Source organism: Rhinatrema bivittatum, chromosome 4 (genome assembly GCF_901001135.1).
Source record: "Rhinatrema bivittatum chromosome 4, aRhiBiv1.1, whole genome shotgun sequence".
Classification (NCBI taxonomy): domain Eukaryota; kingdom Metazoa; phylum Chordata; class Amphibia; order Gymnophiona; family Rhinatrematidae; genus Rhinatrema; species Rhinatrema bivittatum.
In genome coordinates, this window is record NC_042618.1 from 250,661,523 (window position 1) to 250,681,885 (window position 20,363).

The 20,363-nt window shown below is 43.2% G+C and overlaps 2 protein-coding genes across 5 annotated transcripts in view; one reads left to right on the forward strand and one right to left on the reverse strand.

The window, feature by feature from the left end:
• The window catches only part of RESF1 (retroelement silencing factor 1), a 243,477-nt gene that overhangs the window by 75,636 nt on the left and 147,478 nt on the right, over positions 1-20,363 (forward strand). The gene's annotated exons all lie outside the window — the stretch shown is intronic.
• Positions 1,851-20,262, reverse strand: LOC115090645 (endogenous retrovirus group 3 member 1 Env polyprotein-like). Its single transcript, XM_029600027.1, has 2 exons — positions 19,834-20,262; positions 1,851-4,490 (listed from the first exon to the last, which is right to left on the reverse strand). The coding sequence occupies exon 2, from the start codon at positions 3,972-3,974 to the stop codon at positions 2,181-2,183; it is 1,794 nt and encodes a 597-aa protein (XP_029455887.1). The 5' UTR covers positions 3,975-4,490; positions 19,834-20,262; the 3' UTR covers positions 1,851-2,180.

Below are 20,363 nucleotides of genomic sequence, written 5' to 3' on the forward strand. Positions count from 1 at the left end.
TTCGTTGGTGAACCACGGTTGTTTTTTTGGGGAGTTGGGGTTATGTTTTTTTGTTGCTAGAGGACATAATTTGTTTGCTACTGATTCTGTAATGTTGCTCCAAGATAGAAGGGCTGAGTTGGGGTCTGAAAGGTCAATATGCGGAAGTTCATTAGCCAAGTGGTTGCTGAGGACTTCTGAGGAACAGTTTCTTCTGTAGAGGAACAATGATTGAATGGGGTAGGTGGCATGGGTTTGTGTCAAGGAGAAAGTGGCGGAGATTGAGTGATCCGACCAAGGGACCTGTGTACATTCAGGGGAGGATGAGTGCGAGATGCCAGCGTTAATGAAAATAAGGTCCAGCATGTGGCCTGCTTTGTGGGTGGGCTTGTTGATGATCTGTTTGAAGCCCATAGCAGAGAGGGTGGTGAGAATAGCCTCACAGTTGGTTGAGCGAGTGGTGCTGTCAACATGTAGGTTGAAGTCACCTAGTATCATCGCAGGAGAGTCCAGATTCAAGTATTTTGCAATAATTTCTACGATGGAAGAGACATCAGATTAAAGAAAACCTGGTGGTGCGTAGACGAGGAGGATTTGGAGTTGGTCTGTTTTGAAAAGGCCGATTTCTAGTTTTGAGTCTGAGGTTATAGGGAGTTGGGAGAATCTCAGCTCTTTTTTGGCTGCTAGAAGAATTTCCCCACCTCTTTTCTTTAGTCTGGGAAGGGAAAAGAAGTCTTAAAACTGGGTGGGGAGTTGATTTATTAGGGCTATGTCTGTTGGTTTGAGCCAAGTTTCTGTTATGGCGCAAATGTCTGGTTTGGAATCTAGTAGGTAGTCGTTCAGGATCAGAGATTTCTTGGTAAGAGATTGGCTTACCAAGATTGGCTTACCAAGATATTATTGGCTGCTACAGCATTTATACCATAGATGGCTTTGTCCTGGCCTTAAGCTGTGTACGTGCAAGCGGGCAGTATATTCAGGCAGGGAGGGGGGATGTCACAAGCTGGCCATGAGGCAGTTGAGATGTGCTAACCTAGCTGCCTAAGTGTCACAGCTGCATAAGAGGAAGTGGGATGTGGTTTCATGAGCTGCTAAAGCTTGCACTAGATATGTGTATGTTCCATGCTGGCAGCTGCTTGTGGGCAGACAGACATCCTGTTTACAAGCTTAGAGTTCACGGCAGTTGGATCTTGCTGTGCCCTGCATGTTAGAGATGGGGGAAGTGAAAGGGCTGAGTAGGACTTGCTGGCCCACTGTATTAGCTCATAATTCCCTACAGAGATACATACTGGTATGTTCTAGACTGAGTCCTAGATCTTGGTGGGTGTTTTCTAATCTGCAGGGAAGCCTCTGGGACCTCTGTAAGATTGGGCCCCGAATAGAGTCTCTTGGCCTGCTTTGTAAAAGTTTCATAATTACCAGTATATTATAATGCCAGGCTTAATACTGTAACCGTCTCTTTTAGTCAGTAAGGAGGTCCGGACAACTGATCCGTAAAGATAGACTTTTATTGCCAGCAAGATGCAGCTAAGACAAAGGCTCAGTACAACTGCATACCACGCCCCCTCAGGAGCAAACGTTTATGCACTTTACAACTCTTATCTTTCACACATGCGTTCTGGTTTTGCTGAACAAACAATTTACAAACTGCTGAACAAGCATTAGCTAGCGCGGTCCTCTAGTAGGTGTAGCTTATGATCAGACTATTGTTTCGTCATTTAATTGACGTGTTAGACATTTTATAGCGGCAATCGTATTAATACAATACAAATTATTATTCCAAAATGGAGTCACGTTACACTAAATGTTAGTGCGTAACTGCGTCACTACGCATGATGTGCCGTTTGCGTTGCAAATATTAGTACATTAAAAATGGCTGTGCGTTTCACTGCTGGCAGGGTTAGACGAGAGGCTTTTGAGTTGCTCAGTCTTCAGAGGGGCACGAAATTGAACTCCTTCATTCCCCCCTTTGATACTTCAACTTCGGCGGAAGGCGGAAGTATCACTCTTATCTGGGAAGTAACTGAAACGACAGACAAGAATTAATACTGATAACATTCAAGGTGGGCCCTAAGATGTAGCCAGGTGGTTGGTTTCTTCACGGGTTTGAGACGGGTGGACCCTATTGGTGTCACCCCCCTTTGTAGCCCGGCTTACCCTAGCTAACAAGGTGGCCCAATTGGTCAGTTACGTAAATTGCATTAGAGGTTAGTATCAAGGTATTCATCATCAGAATCGACATCAGAATCAGAGGAATCAGATGAGGGAAATGTGGAAACTGACACATACTTATTCATCATCATAACATGAGCAGCCGCTCTTCGATCAGCAATGTTTTCAATCATGGAACGTAAATTTCTGAAAATAAGAGGTAGACACAGAGGAAATAGAATACAGGTTAGGATAAGAAACAACAAAGGAATGAATAGTTCTTTCAGCCCTGGAATCGAGGTTAGCCAATTTGGCAAGGAGGCTGTCCAGTCAAGAACTCCAGTCCACGTCTGTACAGGAACATGGGCTAAGCGTACCATTCGATCAGTGATTTCTTCGATGACCTTACTTTTGTCATCCACCTGTAAACAACAATTAGAGAGATTAAACTTTCCACACACACCTCCTTCCTGGGCTAGGAGGTAGTCCAATGCTAAACGATTTTGGTAAACAGCTGTGATGATTTTTGTGTTTTGTTTGGCAAGGATGTTGAGAGCCAAGGCAGAATCATTGGTCAGGAGTTCCAATACTGCTTGTAATCGGATAATACGATTTAGCATATAAATAGGGGTTCTATATCCATAAGAACCGTCTTCAGCCCAAGTGGCAGGGCCATAATATTGTACAATTCTTTCTGGAGGCCACTCCTGGTCCTTCCAGTCTCCAATAGAAACTTTACTATTTCTACGACGTTTGTTCGGTTTCATGGGACTGTATACCGGGACTCCTAACGTTTCTCCAGCAGTGATTGGCAAGAGAAAGAAGCTTGGTCGGATTGTTGTCAAGAAGCAGGTGCCATACCAGTGTGTGGGTAACTGTTCATAAGCCCTTCGCCCGCAAACAAAATAATATCCATTTGGAGCGACGAAAGTGGTAGTGGGCAGTCCTGCAGCAGTCCATGTCTTGTTTAAAGTCAATTCAGTCCAAAAGGGAGTGGGTATGGTAGAATTTTCAGTCTGCCACCATGTGTGGTTGGTGAGGTTAGCAGTGAGAACCCCTGTACATGGGGAATTTCCAACAGATACAGTATATATACGTGAATGTTGTCGAGAGATACATCGTCTGCCAATCACATCAGTCTGGAGAGCCCACTCATATGGATTTGTTTTCCGTTGATAAGTTACAGTTGTATTCAGGATATCGAGGTCGGATTGGAATATCTCCTTGGCTTCCCAAGGCCATTGCTCTCCTGTCTTTGTACCTCCACATACAAAACAGTTTTTAACTTCCAGAGAGAGAGCTATATTCTCAGCCAAATTCACGAACATATTCTTTGCTTGATGTGAAAATGTGTGTTTTTTCAATTCTTCGGTAACATGGGGTATTTCATCAAAGAAGGATTGATAACCAACCACAGTGGTCTGGTGGATGATTGGACGGGGTTTGTCTCTCCGCTGTGTGATGGTAATGTAAGTCATGGGGTCTTTTCCAGTTCCGTCGATACCAAATCCCCATGGATCCTGCCAGGGAGATCCTTCACTTCTTATTGGCCATTGCAAGGACACAATGTTACCAGTTACTTCAGTTAATCTGCCTATTCCGTGGCAGCCATGGTAACCCCCTCCAGTGTAGTCGCAGACCAGGGCCCAACCGGACAGAGTCAGGTCCCCTCCACACGGTATCCAGCTGGATGGATTGGCTGCTCGATTGTAGGGACAGAGGTATTTATGGTTGTAAACGTATGAAGCTTTCCAGGATTGAGATCCACAATGGAGTGCGTTTGGATGTTTACCAATTGCGTCACATGCATCGAAGGTAATTGTAACGCTAGATCCGCCTCCCATAAGGATCTTAGTTGAGTTGATATAGTACAAGATCCCTTTTCCTTCCGGGATAATGTTGGAAGTATAGCTCTTTGGTAACCCGGCAGTGAGGGTAATGTTATAGTACTTGGGAGTGGTTGGTGTATGACAAATGACTGTCACCCTCTAGACATCGATGAAACGACTGATATCCTTGAGTTGTGTTCAGTGCACAAGCAGGTTGTGTTGCACACGAAATAGGAGGTTGAGATTGGTGGATGATTGTAGAGACAATTTGAAATCCATCTTGAGTTGTGGTACGTATTAGTTTGATACATTCTGTACAATTCTTGCTCAGGGGCAGAATAAGAGAGGTAGTTGATGTGCAGGAGATCAGTAGTAAAATCTGTAGAAGTCTTGCCAGCTGAGGGTACCAGTTAGAGGCTGTGTAGGTCTGGAAGTGTGGGCTGGGGCGACTCCCCATTTTCAGAATTTTTGAAGTAGGTTTCTGGTACATTGCCTTGTAATTAGGACAGTTGATGTCATAAGGTATCGAGTCTGAAAGGAAGGAAAGAAAGAAATGTACACGTTAATATTCTTTAGCAAGTTACTGAAGTCTTCTACCCAGGACTAACTCTGTGCCTGCCTTGAGTGAACTTCAATTTGTGGTCTCCAATCCTGGAGACTTGCCAATTAGAGGCGGCTGGTTTTAGTCGAGTCCAGTGAATCCATGAAGGGCAGCCAGAGACTTTCACAGCTGTGGGAGTGGTTAATAACACGGTATGTGGCCCCTTCCATCGAGGTTTGAGGAAGTCTGATTCATCCCAGTCCTTCACCCACACAGAATTTCCGATTTGGAATGGATGAGTCGGTGTTAGCAAGACTAGTGGTTCAATGTCGCATGTATAGTTCTGGATTGCAATGACTGTGTTATGTAGTCCTTTAAGTTGGTTACTAAGAGACAGCTCTCCTTGTATCTGCAGCGACTCAGGAAAAGATGGAAGGGGTGGAGGTCTTGCATACATCATTTCATAAGGTGTGAATTTAAACTCTCTTAATTATTGCATATGAGAGAAAATGACACTGAACAAAAATCCAATTGCAAGGTTTTCTCAATACATTTATAATTTTTATTAGTTGATGATTATTGTAAGCTGTATTAACATCTTTCTATCATAAACTGTATATGCTGCAAATGGCGTATACAGGAAGCAAAGTATCTAACATCCTATTGACAAGCAAGTCAATATAAGAATATCTCAGTGCTATACTCACATTAAGCAAACACACCTCAGTCAAAGTACAGCTTTGCTTAACTACTTCTCCTTTCTTCTGTTTTTATAGGTTTCCTAATATGCATTGCAAGCTAAAAAAATTTTATTGCTCTTAATCAGTTCTATATTGCTCCATACCTACATTCCAAGTCACATTTTCCATATCCTCTCAACCGTCAACACGGCCTAGTTTCTGTTCCCCTTATCTGTCCCTCGTACGCACGTCCCTTGTCTTCACAGATTATTATTTATGGTCGTACTCAAAGGCGTAGTCTCACATTCTTTCCTGTTATTCACTTTCTCAATTCGAGCTTGAATTGCTGAAACAGTAAGATCTTTTTGCAACTTGTGCATTTTATCCAGTGGGTTCATACCAAGGTTTCTGACCCAAGGTTTTTCTACCATCAGCATATTCACAGGTGTTAGACCAGATTTTCTTGGACTACATCGGATATGTAGTAAAGCTAAAGGTAGGATGTCTGGCCATTTAGTCTTTGTTTCTTGGCACAGCTTAGCCATCTGATTTTTCAGAGTTCTATTAGCCCGTTCAACAGCTCCGCTGCTCTGGGGTCTCCACGCACAGTGCAGATGCCATCTAACACCCAGAATTCGGCTCAATTGTTGTATAACTTCGCTGGTGAAAGCTGGTCCATTGTCTGAATTTATTTGCCTTGGTAATCCGTATCGTGGTAAGATTTGATGAAGAAGCAAAGACACAACCTCTTTGGCAGTTTCAGTTCGTGTAGGTATGGCTTCGATCCATCCAGTATAAGTACAGACGGCTACCAGCATTGCTTTGTATCCTTTTGAGGGAGTCATGTGGGTGAAGTTGATTTGACAAACTTGAAATGGTGTAGTTCCTCGTAGGATATGTCCGGGGGCAGGACCAGGTCCATTTCTGGGATTGTTTCTTGCACATGTGACACATTGATTGATTGCATGTTTAGTCAACTGAGTGATTCTGTTGATGTAATACATTTTCCCCAATAGTTTCGTTAAGGCATCTCGACCAAGATGGGTTTTGTTGTGGGCTACCTTAACTATAGTCCAAGCTAATGCTTCAGGTATCCATACTCGATCATCTTGCAGAATCCACCAACCATTTTGCTGGCGAAACTGCTCAGTTTGTGCCCAATCATTTTCTTCCATAGAATAGGCAGGGATTTCAGTTGGGAATTGTAAAAGTGGACACGTTGTAGCTGGGGTGTGTGATAAATGTGCACGTGCTGCTTCTTTCGCTTTTTGTCTGCCCATTGGTTTCCTTTCGCGATGGGATCTGATTTCCCTGTGTGGGCTTTACAGTGCATAACAGCTACCTTTTTCGGTGCCCATACGGCATTTAACAATTGGTGTATTTCGGATGCATTAGTTAGTTGCTTCCCTTCAGCAGTTAGAAATCCTCATTCCTTGTATAAGGCTCCATGTACTTGGATGGTAAGGAAAGCGTATTTAGAATCAGTATAGATGTTTACAGTTTGTCCTTCTGCCAACTGCAGAGCTCGGGTAAGGGCAATTAGTTCAGCCTTTTGCGCTGATGTCCCCGGGGGTAGAGGCTCAGCTTCGATGATGTCATCTTCAGAAACCACGGCATAGCCAGCGACCCGAAGTCCATTTATAACCTGGCTACTCCCATCAGTGAATAAAGTCCATGCTCCCTGCCAGGGCTGGTCGCGTAGATCAGGTCGGCTGGAATGTACTGTAGCCATGATTTCCTCACATTTATGAGTAACTGGAGTGGGAATGGGGAGTAAGGTTGCCGGATTCAGATTCTTACTGTCTTGTATTTGAATTTCGGGAGTTTCACATAACAGAGCTTGATACTTTACAAGACGTGAATTAGTCATCCATTTTGGTCCATGGGTTTCTAGCAGTCCTTGAATGGTGTGGGGAGTTGTTACATTCAGGGTTTGACCAAAAGTTAATTTGACTGCTTCTGGAATTAGTAAGCACGCAGCCGCAATGCTTCGAAGACAACCTGGCCATCCTTTTGCAACATTGTCCATTCCTTTTGACAGATATGCAACAGGTCGTTCCCACGAGCCTAGAGTTTGAGTCAATACCCCAATGGCCATTCCTTTCTTTTCATCGATGAATAGATGAAATGGTTTCATTACATCAGGCAACCCTAGAGCAGGGGGTTCAATCAAGGCGTCTTTCAGTTGATGTAAGCTTGCTAGCTCGTGTCCTTCCCATTGAAAAGTTTGAGACTCTGCTTCTTTCCCTCGTAACTTGTCGTACAGGGGTTGGGCAATAACTGCATAGCTAGCAATCCACAGTATCCTGCAGCTCCAAGGAACGCTCGGAGCTCTTTCTTGCAAGTGGGTACAGGTTGACCTCGTATTGAACTAGTACGAGAGATTCCAAGACAACGAGTGCCTTCACGGATTTGGAAGCCCAAATATTCCACTTCCAATTCACAAATTTGCGCCTTCTTTTTACTTGCACGGTATCCTTTGGAGTACAACGTCTTTAGCAAGTGGAGGGTGGCTACTGCACATTCAAGATACGTTTCTCGAAACAACAGAAGGTCGTCCACATACTGTATCACTGGCCCATACATGACTTGGTACATCTTCAAGTCTTTTGCCAGTTGCTCACCAAACAGCGTAGGTGAGTGCTTGAACCCTTGAGGCAAGCGAGTCCATGTGTACTGCTGCTTTATTCCAGTGTGCGCATTTTCCCATGTGAAGGCAAAAATCTTCTGACATTCCTCCGCTACCGGAACGGAGAAGAAAGCATCTTTGAGATCAATGACACTGTACCACTTTGATGCAGGGGAAACTTGAGCCAAGATTGAATATGGATTTGGTACGAGGGCTACTAGATCTGCTACTTGATTATTCACTTTCCGTAAATCCTGTACTGGTCGGTAATCAGTAGAACCAGGTTTCTTTATGGGCAACAAAGGGGTGTTCCACGCAGATCGGATTCGCCGGAGAATGCCCAAATCATACAGTCTCTGCAGGTGTATCTGGATTCCTTGCCTGGCCATGTATGGAATGGGGTATTGAGGTTGATTGATCACCTGTGCATTCTGTTTCATTTCGATCCAAATAGGGGTAGCATTGACGGCTATTCCTCCCGGGTTCTGTTCGGACCACACTTTAGGCACGCTATCCATTAGTTGTCTTCGTTTGTCGTTGAGAAGGGTGTTGTCTTTATATCGATGTTCAGTGATTTGCTCAACTATGGGGAGATGTAGTCTCCATTCCTCCTGGAGTGGACAAATGAGAGAGACTGGATTATCAGCGAAAGATGCCTTGATTTCACCAGTGGACTCAAATTGTAAATTAGCTCTTAATTTACAAAGGAGGTCTCTCCCTAGGAGTGGTACTGGGCATCCTGGGACATAAAGGAATTGGTGGGACACTAATTGTCCTCCTACTCGAACCTGTCGTTTCTGGAGAAAGGGAGCAATTAGTGGTTTTCCAGAGGCCCCAACTATAGAGATGTTCTTTGAAGTGGGCGTGGTGATAGCGGTGGTCATTACAGATCTTTGCGCCCCCGTGTCTAGTAATCCTTTGAATGTTTCAGTCCCTACTTTTATTTCCACCAAAGGATCAAGGGGAAGGTTTCCCTTGTCTAGTCATGCTTCACTGTCTTCGCCGGAAGTTTCTCCCACGGCCATCTGCCATTCCGCTTCCTTAGTTTTGGACGGAGTATATCCTTGTTTCGCTTGCAGGGCCTCCGGGCACTCAGACTTCCAGTGTCCTTCTTGTTTACAGAATGCACATTGATTGGTTCCTAATGGCATCCTTCCACCTCTAAACGATCCTCCTCTATTTGCTCGTCCTCTTGGCGGCCCTCTAGAGGGCGCCCTGCCTCTTCCTCGGGGTCCAGTATATCCTTGATGGTGCCTGGACGAATTCCCGAAATTAGTTTCTTCCAACGCTGCGGCTAACAGACTGACACTTTCTCTTAGCTTTCTACTTTCTTTCTTGCCTCCGTCCGGTTCTCGATTTACATAGACTTTATCGGCCATGGCTTTTAATTGGCTGATAGACATTCCCTCAAATCCTTCCGATTTCTGTAACTTCCGGCAAATGTCTGGACAGGATTGTCCGACGAAGCTCATCACTATGATGGATTGATTTTTGGAGTCCTCTGGATCAAATGGACTGTATTGTCGGTATGCGTCCATCAACCACTCCAAAAAGTTTCCGGGGGTCTCATCTCTCTTTTGCACCACGTCTTGGATTTTTCCCATGTTCACAACTTTCTTCTTCCCTTTCTTTAAAGCTTCAAGAAACGCGGTTTGATAAGCAGCGATGCGCTCACGCCCTGCTGCAGTCTGGAAATCCCAGTTGGGATCGGCAACCGGGGCTTGTGCTTTCACTGCTTCATCAGGATTACCATCTGCCCCAGCTCCTAATCGAGCTGCCTCTTCCAGGTTTAATTGTATTTGTCGGCGTTCTTCAGTGGTGAAAAGAATGGAGGCTAAATGCCGAATGTCAGCCCAGTTGGGGTTATGGGCTGCAAAAATTCCTCGTAAAAAATCTATCATCTGATCTGGTTTATCAGCGTAAGAAGGGCCAAGTTGTTTCCAGTTAAAGAGATCACTGGATGTAAAAGGTATGTAAGTAAATAACTTTATTGTTTGCGTAGTGCGATATTCATTTTCTTCAGTCGGAACCACGGGAACTACAGTGGATGTTTCCCTGATTGGTAGTTGCAAACTTGCGGCTTGGGTTTTACTGCGAGTGCCGTCTGCCACGGACGACTCGCCGCCGTCTTCAGCTTTTGCTGCCGCCGCTTCAAGCCGTACTTCGGGAATCGGTGCTATTCTAGGATCGGCTTGTGCATTGGCGGGGGCTGAGGGACCAGGTGGCGCAGGATACAATTGAGGACAACTAGGGGCATATGGTGGCGGCAAGAGATGTTCCGCATCGGACAGTACTGCGGGCGGCAGGGGTTTAACTTTTTTTTCTTGAGTCTGTGAATTCCCTTGCACTACAAATATGGCCGCCGCAGATGACGCCTGATCTTTGATTCCCAATATGGCCGCCTGTCCCTTTCTCTTCCGGTTTGGGGACTTCCGGTCACCCATTTTGTGCACCTGAGCTACCATTACAAGGGCGGCTCCCTCCACTAACTTCTTTGCCCATGACGGAGGATTCTCAATGACTGCAAGCCAAGCAGTTATTTACGGTATATCCTCAGGGCAACCCGGATTCCCTTCTTTCAGAGCTATATTCAGGACCCTCGTGGCTGTTTGGAAATTGAAAGTTCCTGCCGGAGGCCAATTTACACACAAACTGGGCCACCTATGGGTACATCGCTGAATCATTCCGGGTTTTGTACATTTTCGTCTGTCGAACACTTCACTATAGTGCTTCGTCATGACTTTTAGTGGAGTTGAATAGCCCCCTCCCATTAGGATAGAATCACAGACAAAGGAGGGAAGGGAAGACTGATAGGTAAGGGGTCCGTATCCGTCAGACACAAAAGGGTCACAATCGCCCCGACTAGAACGCGGTCGCCCGGTCTAGAACTGCGAGGCCATTCACTCTCTTTCACACAACAAGAAACCTATTCCCGCTATTATATACTTCACTTATAATTTTCCTCTTATGCGCGTGGCTTCGGAACAGAATTCCTACTAAAACACTGTGCGGGGTGTGATCAAAGCCCCCTCGGTCCGCTCGGGGATGGACCGGTTATTTCCTTATCTACTCTTTACTCCTTCCACTGTTCCCATAATACTCGCCTGCAGGGGTCTTCCGATCGTCACGAAAGCCTTCTTCCCGGATCACCAGCCCAGAGGTCTCAGAAGAATTTCTGTGGAACGGTCCCCTCAGAAACCTGATCGCTGAACTCAGCGGTGGCCACTCACCAGGTAAGTCTGGGGGATCGCTCCGCCACCAAACTACCGGACCAACTGGGGGGCTAAAATAGCATCCCCGGTACCTCCTGGCTGGCTCGCCAAATGTAACCGTCTCTTTTAGTCAGTAAGGAGGTCCAGACAACTGATCCGTAAAGATAGACTTTTATTGCCAGCAAGATGCAGCTAAGACAAAGGCTCAGTACAACTGCATACCACGCCCCCTCAGGAGCAAACTTTTATGCACTTTACAACTCTTATCTTTCACACATGCGTTCTGGTTTTGCTGAACAAACAATTTACAAACTGCTGAACAAGCATTAGCTAGCGCGGTCCTCTAGTAGGTGTAGCTTATGATCAGACTATTGTTTCGTCATTTAATTGACGTGTTAGACATTTTATAGCGGCAATCGTATTAATACAATACAAATTATTATTCCAAAATGGAGTCACGTTACACTAAATGTTAGTGCGTAACTGCGTCACTACGCATGATGTGCCGTTTGCGTTGCAAATATTAGTACATTAAAAATGGCTGTGCGTTTCACTGCTGGCAGGGTTAGACGAGAGGCTTTTCAGTTGCTCAGTCTTCAGAGGGGCACGAAATTGAACTCCTTCAATACCATTGTACATCACATTTACGTTCTTTCGATTTACGTTCTTTCGATTTAATCCCCTGCTTCTTTTCTATGCTCCAAGTTGTATTACTCCCTTGTTTTATTGTAACTGCATACCTTAGCCTTCTCTTGTTTAATGTTTTATTATTATTATTATTATTATTATTAATAATAAGATAAATATTAGTTTTTACCTTTTTTGTTACCTATCCACTTGTTAATTGTAAACCGACATGATGCGATATCTATTGTGAATGCCGGTATAGAAAAACTTAAAATAAATAAATAAATAAATCACGCTTTATAAAGGCAGTTGTTCTATCAATCTTTCTCTTTTTTAATGCACCCTAAATTGTCACATTTTCTTCTGGATCCTTGGAGGTCTTCCCACTTTTCACTCTTGTCTCCTAGGTTACTGTTTCTCAGCCTTCTGTATGCTAGGGACCTGCTTTCTATAAATTATGTGGATCCGGTTACAGAGCTGATGAGCCAGACGGCTGGGAAGGATATTTTTCCTCCCTGACCCAGTCTTTAATCTCACGGGTCAGCCCTGTATCTGGTATGCACCATTTGAAGTAACCAGGCAAAAGAATATGTTTTGCAAAAGATGCATATAAAAACTAGGTAATGCTGACTTGCAAGAGTATAGAAGAGAATATTAACCCTAACTAGGCTTGCAAGGCATCTGCTTCTCAAACAATTAAAAAAAAAAATGGTGTTAGCTTAGATATGAAAATCTTTTCTGAAAACTTAAATTGCCAGCCAAAACCTTTTTAGGAGCTGAGGAACATTCTTCCTTGCCCCCTGACCCCCAAATAATTTAACCTTTTAATTTGGAGTAATTTTTTATTTTATTTTATTTTTTTTACTGTCTTGTCCTAAAATATTTCTGACTTCTCCAACCCTCCTCCCCCATGCCTTCCTTGGCCTGTTTTCTGCCTGTTCCTTTACCTCTTGCCAGCCTTGCAAAGACTTTTCCTGAGCCCAGGATTGTTTTTTTTTTTGTTGGACTGAAGGCATCCTCTCTCCCTGGGCTGCGGTAGCATCTGTTCAGTATTGTGCTGCCTAGGCTAGCAGCAGCATGTATACTCTACCTTCCTAGACATAGGCCAGTGGCAGCAGTGGATTTTCTCATCAGGTTGGTGGCACAGTGCCTTTAGCAAGGCTCTAGAAAGCTGCACAGCTACTGTTGGACTTGAGGTGCCCTTAGGCTTCAGGACCCAAATTGTAGGCACCCAGGTGACCTGGCACCTGGGATTTTTCCAGCCTCATTAATTAGCAATTGGTATCTTTTTACAAAACCATCAGTGTTTGGGGCTTTTCAATCTTCTACCTATCTAATGGACTGCCTTTGTGTCTATAATGCTTATCACTAAAATGGATAATGGTAATCAGTGCATGTGACTTCGCAGCCTTTTTACTTTATTATCTAATGGAATGTATTTATTTATGTGGTGCTTATTTAGAGGAGCCTTTTAGTGGTTAAATCTTTACTGCCACCAGATTACTTTGTATTTTGCCAGGTGGTCCTGAAAGAAACAAGCAAATTCCTCATGGGAATAATTAGTGAACACAATTTTAGTGGAACAGCTAAAGCTGGTTGTAGGGGATATGGAGAGGGGTGTAATCTAATAATCTTTTATCTGTCCTGAGGACCTGTACTGTCCTTAGCAGAAGCAGATTATGGTTTTGTAGTTTCTCTAAAAGGAAAAAGGGGAAGGGAGGGTGCTGGCTGTCGGCTTTCTATTATTTTATGAGCAGCATATAAAAAAAAAAAATAAAAATGCAATTTTATCCCTGCCTTAATTACTGAAATAGCAACACCTGTGGGTCTCTACTCACGGTACTAAGTGTCTGTTATGTTTGCAGTGCCTGACTCAACTTTACTGTTCATATAAAATGCTGTTAGTCTTAGGAGCTGGGAGAGGAGGGATCACAAGCTCTGTCCTACAATTAGAAGTCATAATCCCTAGTCTCAAAAGAGGAGCAGTTCACTGTAGTCAGTCATACTCATGAGTGATTTCATCTGATGGTACTGAAAGGGAACTTGTTTTATTTTCACGCCGCACTCTTATTTATTTAAAAACGTTTGTATGCCACTTATACACAGAGGTCTAGGCAGTTTACAATCACCAAACATACATAATATATGTATGTTTGGTGATTCTGACCTTGTAAAACCAACAGGTTTTACAAGGTCAGAATCAACAACAAGGAATCTGACCCCATCCTATCAGACCAAGGCGTACCACAAGGTTCATCCCTCTCCCCTACCCTGTTCAACATTTACCTCCTCCCCCTCTGCCATTTGCTATCTCAACTCAAGCTTACTCATTACCTCTATGCAGACGACATCCAGATCCTAATCCCCATCACAGAATCAATTCAAAAAACCTTCGTCTACTGGGAGAATTGTCTTAAACCAATTAAACAACTACTCTCCAGCCTAAACCTGATTCTAAACTCCAGCAAAACAGAGCTGCTACTAATCTCACAAAACCCGAACAACCACCCACCTAGTCTGGCACAAACCACATCTTTAAACATGGAGCTCTCTGCAGACGTCAGGAATTTAGGTACTTGGCTTGACAATCAACTTAACCTTAAAAAATTCATAAACACAACCACCAAGGACTGCTTCTTTAAACTACAGGTCCTAAAGAAGCTAAAGCCACTCCTTCACTTCAATGACTTTCGCCTCGTTCTTCAATCCATTATTTTTTCGAAACTTGATTACTGCAACTCAATCTTACTGGGCCTCCCCTCCAACAGCATCAAACCCCTACAGATGGTACAAAACGCCGCAGCCAGAATCCTAACTAACACTAATAGAAGAGACCATATTACCCCCACCTTGAGCTACCTCCACTGGCTACCCATCAAACAGAGAATCATATATAAAACCTTAACCATTATCCATAAAACAATTCATAACGTCGCACCTATATCTCTACAAACCCAACTTCGTCTACAATCATCGGCCAGACCCATCAGAAGTGCCTACAAAGGCACATTAGTCGCAGTTCCCGCCAAATCAACGTTAAGAAAAAGAGCACTATCCACTGCGGGACCACATCAATGGAATGCGCTCCCACCAGACATAAGACTCGAACCCAATCTACCAGAGTTCAAAAAAAGGTTAAAAACCTGGCTCTTCAGGCAAGCATTCCAATTCCCAGAGTGAAACTAGGCACCTCCTCCTGTCTTTCAGATCCAACCATTGCAAGGTGTCACAAACACATTGACACTCAATTTCATACACGGACTTGATTATTCACAATATCTATTTATTTAAGTCATCCTTTTCATATTATATTATTTAACCGATTACTTGCAGACTATTTACGCTACCAAAGTTCCTTGTAAAACGTGAACACGAATAATGTTATAATAATATTATATGTTTGTTAAATACTATTGTTACTTTCACTGTTCCTTGTAATAATGTTCAATAGTTGATTGTTATTGTTCTATGTTCTATGTAAAAAAACCCCAGTCTAATCTACCAGACCAGGGCAACCTTTTCGTTACTTGTAAACCGGACTGATTTGTATTGCATACAGGAATTCCGGTATATAAAAATTAAAAATAAATAAATAAATAATATAATAGAACAAAACATTAAAAACATGAACAATAACAGATAAAATTGAAAATAAAATAGAGCTAAGTATACAATCAAATTAAGTATAAAACAAAAATACTGACTAAACATTAAATTGACTAAGTGGGCAGCAATATATGGATGAAGAGTGGTTGTAAAGACACTATTCTGGGTTATTAAGCTGAAAGGCAGTAGAGCATAAATAAGTGATTAATTTTTTCTTAAATTCTTTTGGATTGGTTGTAAGTCTTAATGTGGTTGGAATGGAGTTAGGCTTTCAACGCTTCCAAGTTTGCTTTATTGTGTTGGCATTCTGTTCTGGTAGCGTCTGATGGACTCTTGATCCGAAACTCCATTTTTGTTCTTGTTGGACTGTTTTTCTGTCAAAAATGATGCTCAACACTACATTTTCAGATGTCAGGGAAGATGGTCAGTGGTGTTGAAGTGCCTGCATTTTTCTTGTTCTTATATTCTTTCTTGTACTTGGGCTTTGATCCTATATTTGGCAAAGTGGGCTAAAAATCTTATGTATAAATGTTTGTGGTCAGAAGATGTCAATTACTAACTGTCATAAGATCTACATAAGTTTGGCGCTGCATTATGTGTTCCATTGCAGTGTCCACATCAGGATGTTGCCAGGAACTATCATGTTCTGAACAATGAGACTAAAGTCACATCTATAAGAAGTGAAGAAATCCAGCTTCATTGAGCTGGGATCAAGAGTCAGATAAGTCATGGAGCCATATCAACTGTTTGAAGGTTTTGGAATTACTAAGAAAACCAGTAACCCTTTTTGCACTGAAGTCTATGGATAAGCCCAGAGAATAAGACAGGTCTCCTAGCTCCTGAACAATCAAGCATGGGGGTGAAAACAAATTTACTCTGAGGGTCCATGAAAGGTGAAGGTACATCTACACTGATCTCCATTAAATTTACAGTTGCAAGGGAATACTGGAGAATGCACTTCCAATCCTGAAATGGCTGTTTGAGGGAAAGAAGTTCTGCCTCTGATCATAAGAACATAATACTTGCAATGAAGGGTTAAACCAAAGGGCCATCAAATCCAGTATCCTATTTAAAACGGTGGTCAAAACCAGGTCACAAGTGTAAGAAAAAAACACATTCCTCTCTGGGAATAATTAGTAAGTGAAACATCTCAGAAGTTTATTTTCACGAGCTTGCAAGCACGGGTGTCTTACAAGAGTAGGCACACCTTTACATCATTCTGCAGTACATTATATACCTTTATCCCCTGTTTCACTTCTCCCTTTTAGTTCCACTCTTCCTGCCCCTGTGGTAAGCCCCTTGTTGTTTTCCCCTTTTTTGTTCCCTTTTCTTGCCACTTTTGGCAGGTATGTCTACTTGCCATTTCTAGATTGCGGTTTTCTTTGTTTATCTGTATTTTGTAAAAAGCTTGTGCAAAAGTTTGGGGGGTATGGGGAGAGATGAAATCTTAGCTGCTGCAGTTTGTGATTTCATAATATACACAAAAAAATGGAAGGGGAAGTGAAGGTTCAAGCTGTCAGTGTGTTACTCTTCTTAGCAGCTACATAAAAGAATAGCAGCATGAATAGAATTAAGATTCTATTTTAACCTCTCACTGGATTACTGAAATAGCAACTCCTAGGGTCATTTCTCACAACTCCTCCCTTCTTTTTATTACCTCTGTTGCTACTTCATTCATACCTTTCAGGACCTATTTCTAGAGTCCTAAGCATTACTTCATAGTCTACCTTTCCCAGCAACTTCATTCCATCAGTATATGGGGTGGTTCTAGGGGCATTTTCTATGCAATTGCTGTTTCTATTAGCCTCTGTTAACCCTCGTACACAGGGGATAATGCAACATCCCAAGACTACTAAAACCCCTGCTACTCTACTAGGGAGGTTAATGTTGATACTGCCAGATGTTTCCATTTCCCAAACCAGTCTTCTAACCATCTCGTGAGTGATGTATCAATCCCAGAATTTTCTGCCAGTTCCTCTGCTAGGGTAGTGAGACCCTGTAAGGTCCTTGTGATCGTGCCGTCTGGGGCAGTGTTATTGGGGATATAAGTGCAACATTCTTCCTCTAACATTACACACGTTCCACCCTTCTTGGCTAAAATCATATCCAGGACCATTCTATTTTCCCAGGTTATTCTACTGGTGGCCTCTAACTGGCCCACAATTCCTTTTACTGCATCCCGAGTGTGGTTAATGAATCTCTGCTGATTGCATATTATATAATTTATCCAATCCACATTCTTATTTATTGTTGCCCACCAAAAAAGGGCGGACTCAAACCCTGCTGCTATCTGATTTCGGGCTTTGTACTCGTCTGGGACCTCTCTTGGAACCCCTATGGAATCTAAATGGACCCTTTCACCCTGTCATCTCTCACCAGGGATATACTCAGAATGTCTCTCTGCTCTCTCTTGGGCTCTCTTCCTTCTTTCTTAAATGCCAGGGTGAAAGGAATTGCCAATGTATAATCGCACAGGTGCCAATCCAATTGGTGGGCAATTTGTCTTATTCATCCTCTGCAGTACCACCACAAGTCTGCTCTGGCTATTTACAAATTGGAATAATTTCCAACCTCCCTCAACCCTGTTACATTCCAGGTGGCAGTACAGGTATCCAGTTCCCCTACTTGTTGGGTGTACATTGACCCCTGCCGTGAGAGGCAGGCAGTGTGTTCCCCAGAACTTGGGGAGAATATTGGAGATGCCTGCCACCCCTTATTCGGTTTCAGGCAGGGAATAGGAGGGCCAGAGACTTACAACTGGCATTATTCCAGGCCGTTTCATCCTGGTATAATGCCAGGAGACATTCCATGTCCTCTGGATTGTCATCCCAACCAAAAGGATTTGGCACTATCTGTGCTGTGGATCTCCCAGAAGTGTAAGTATAACAGTTGCTTTTGTTCAGGGCATTCACAGTATATTTTATCCAGGCATTTCTCTCTCCATATCCTGTCTCTTATCTCAAGAGTTTTTTTCTTAAATCATTAACAGTCATAGTTTTTACTATCTTGGAGTCATTTAGGGGTGGTTGGAATGGCCTAATCACATGCATGTCCCCCCATGATTGGTTTCTTATTGCTTCCACTAGGATAATTCTGAACCTCCCTACCGGTTCACTTCCTGTTACATATGCTCCCAGTCCATATGTTCTCTCTACCATGTCTGAGACTAAACTACTCTACTCTAACTTCTTTCCTTCCAGGCTGCCGGTTTTATGGTTTATATTAGAGGGTTGCACTTTAAATTCTCACAGTTATGACTGGTTCTCCCCTTTATTAGACTTCTTACCTTTCTTAATGGTTTATTTTGTGCGTGTGCGGCCGCCCAATCATTATATGCTGTTGTCCACCATACATTACTCCAGGATTGGCATGGTTTCCCCCTATTAAGGCTTGGAGCCTCTGGGTTTGCGGTTTCTGGGCACATATATCAGAACTACTCATTCTCCTCTGGTCCTCTAAGGACCCACAATCCAATATCTGGCAGGCATCAAAGATTATGACATATGGATCATCTTCCTTGGTTACATTAAACCATAGTTTTACTGGGTAGCCAGCAACCTCAAGCCAGGTACGATAAATCTGTAGCTGGTCGCAATTGGTCTGTGTGCGTATCCAACAAAACATAAGAATCCATATCATCATCATTGTTCCCTTTCCCCTGTTTACACCCCCCCCTTTTTTTTTTTTACATACACATCAGAAGACGACTGGTCCTATTATTAACAAAACTAGTACCCCCTACCTCCAGCCCTTCTGCCCACATAGGGCTAGAAAATTCCAATGGATTTTCTTAAGAAAAAAGTTGCCTAATTTCCCCTAAAATAGGAGTCTATTAGCTCATGTAAATCAGCTCAAAGAATTCTGGTCTCCCCCCCCCCCCCCCCCCCCCTTTTCTCAGGAAATACCATGGGTATCTTCTGCCTTCCAGATCTTCGTAAGTAAGGTACCAGAATGTTACCAATTCCCCAGTATTAGGCCTGACTAATGGCACTTCCCCTTGTTCTATTCTGTCTTTCTACTCTGCAAAAACCCCCCTCCCACAATGTAGTTGTCCATGTATCAATTAAAGGTGCACACAGAATATCAAACCTAGTCACTGGGTCCCAGGCAGGGTCGTCATCTGGGCCTGGATCCCAGCCCAAAGGAACATTCAGCTTATAATTGTTAATATTAAATTCTTAGTCTTTTTTGGTAATTTTTATCTTGAGTGGATCATCTGTGCTCATTACTGACCACTGGGGAGAGCTTGTAGGTGGTTCCACAGGTCCCTTGACTCGAGAATCGTGGGTCCACCTTCTCTCAGCTGTCCACACAGCAGTTTCCATGGTCAAAAGGATCTGGAACAAACCATCTCACTTTGGCTGTAACTTGGACTCTTTCCACACCTTTATCAGCACCCAGCCCCTGGCTGGAACTGGTGCACCATAAAGTCCAGTGGGAGGGGTCTGTGCCAATTGCCCCTTTTTCCTTGGTCCCGTGCACGGAGTTTGCCTGGCTGTAGTTGTGCCTACTTAATTTGCTTGAGACTGTTTCACTAAGTTCACTGTCTCGGGATCATTTTGTCATTCAAGACACAGACCTCTGATGGTGAGTCAAGGATTGTTGAAATCAATAGGACACGTCTTCCTTTCTTCAATCACCAGTCCCTGGTGTCTGTGATGGTGTGGATCCCGAACTGAGCCCCCAAGCTGTAAGACAGAAACATTTTCCTCTCTGGGAATAATTAGTGAGTGAACACAAACGTTTAGTGAAACATCTCAGAAATTTATTTTCACGAGCTTGCAAGCATGGGTGTCATTCAAGAGTAGGCACACCTTTACATCATTCTGCAGTACATTATATACCTTTAGCCCGTTTCACTTCCCTTTTTTTGTTCCCTGTTCTTGCCACTTTTGGTAGGTATGTCTACTTGCCGTTTCTAGATTGCAGTTTTCGTCGTTTATCTGTATTTTGTAAAAAGCTTGTGCAAAAGCTGGGGGGGTATGGGGATAGATGAAATCTTAGCCGCTGCAGTTTGTGGTTTCGTAATATACAAAAAAAAAGGAAAGGGAAGTGAAGGTTCAAGCTGTGTGTTTTACACTTTTTTTTTTTTTTGCAGCTACATAAAAG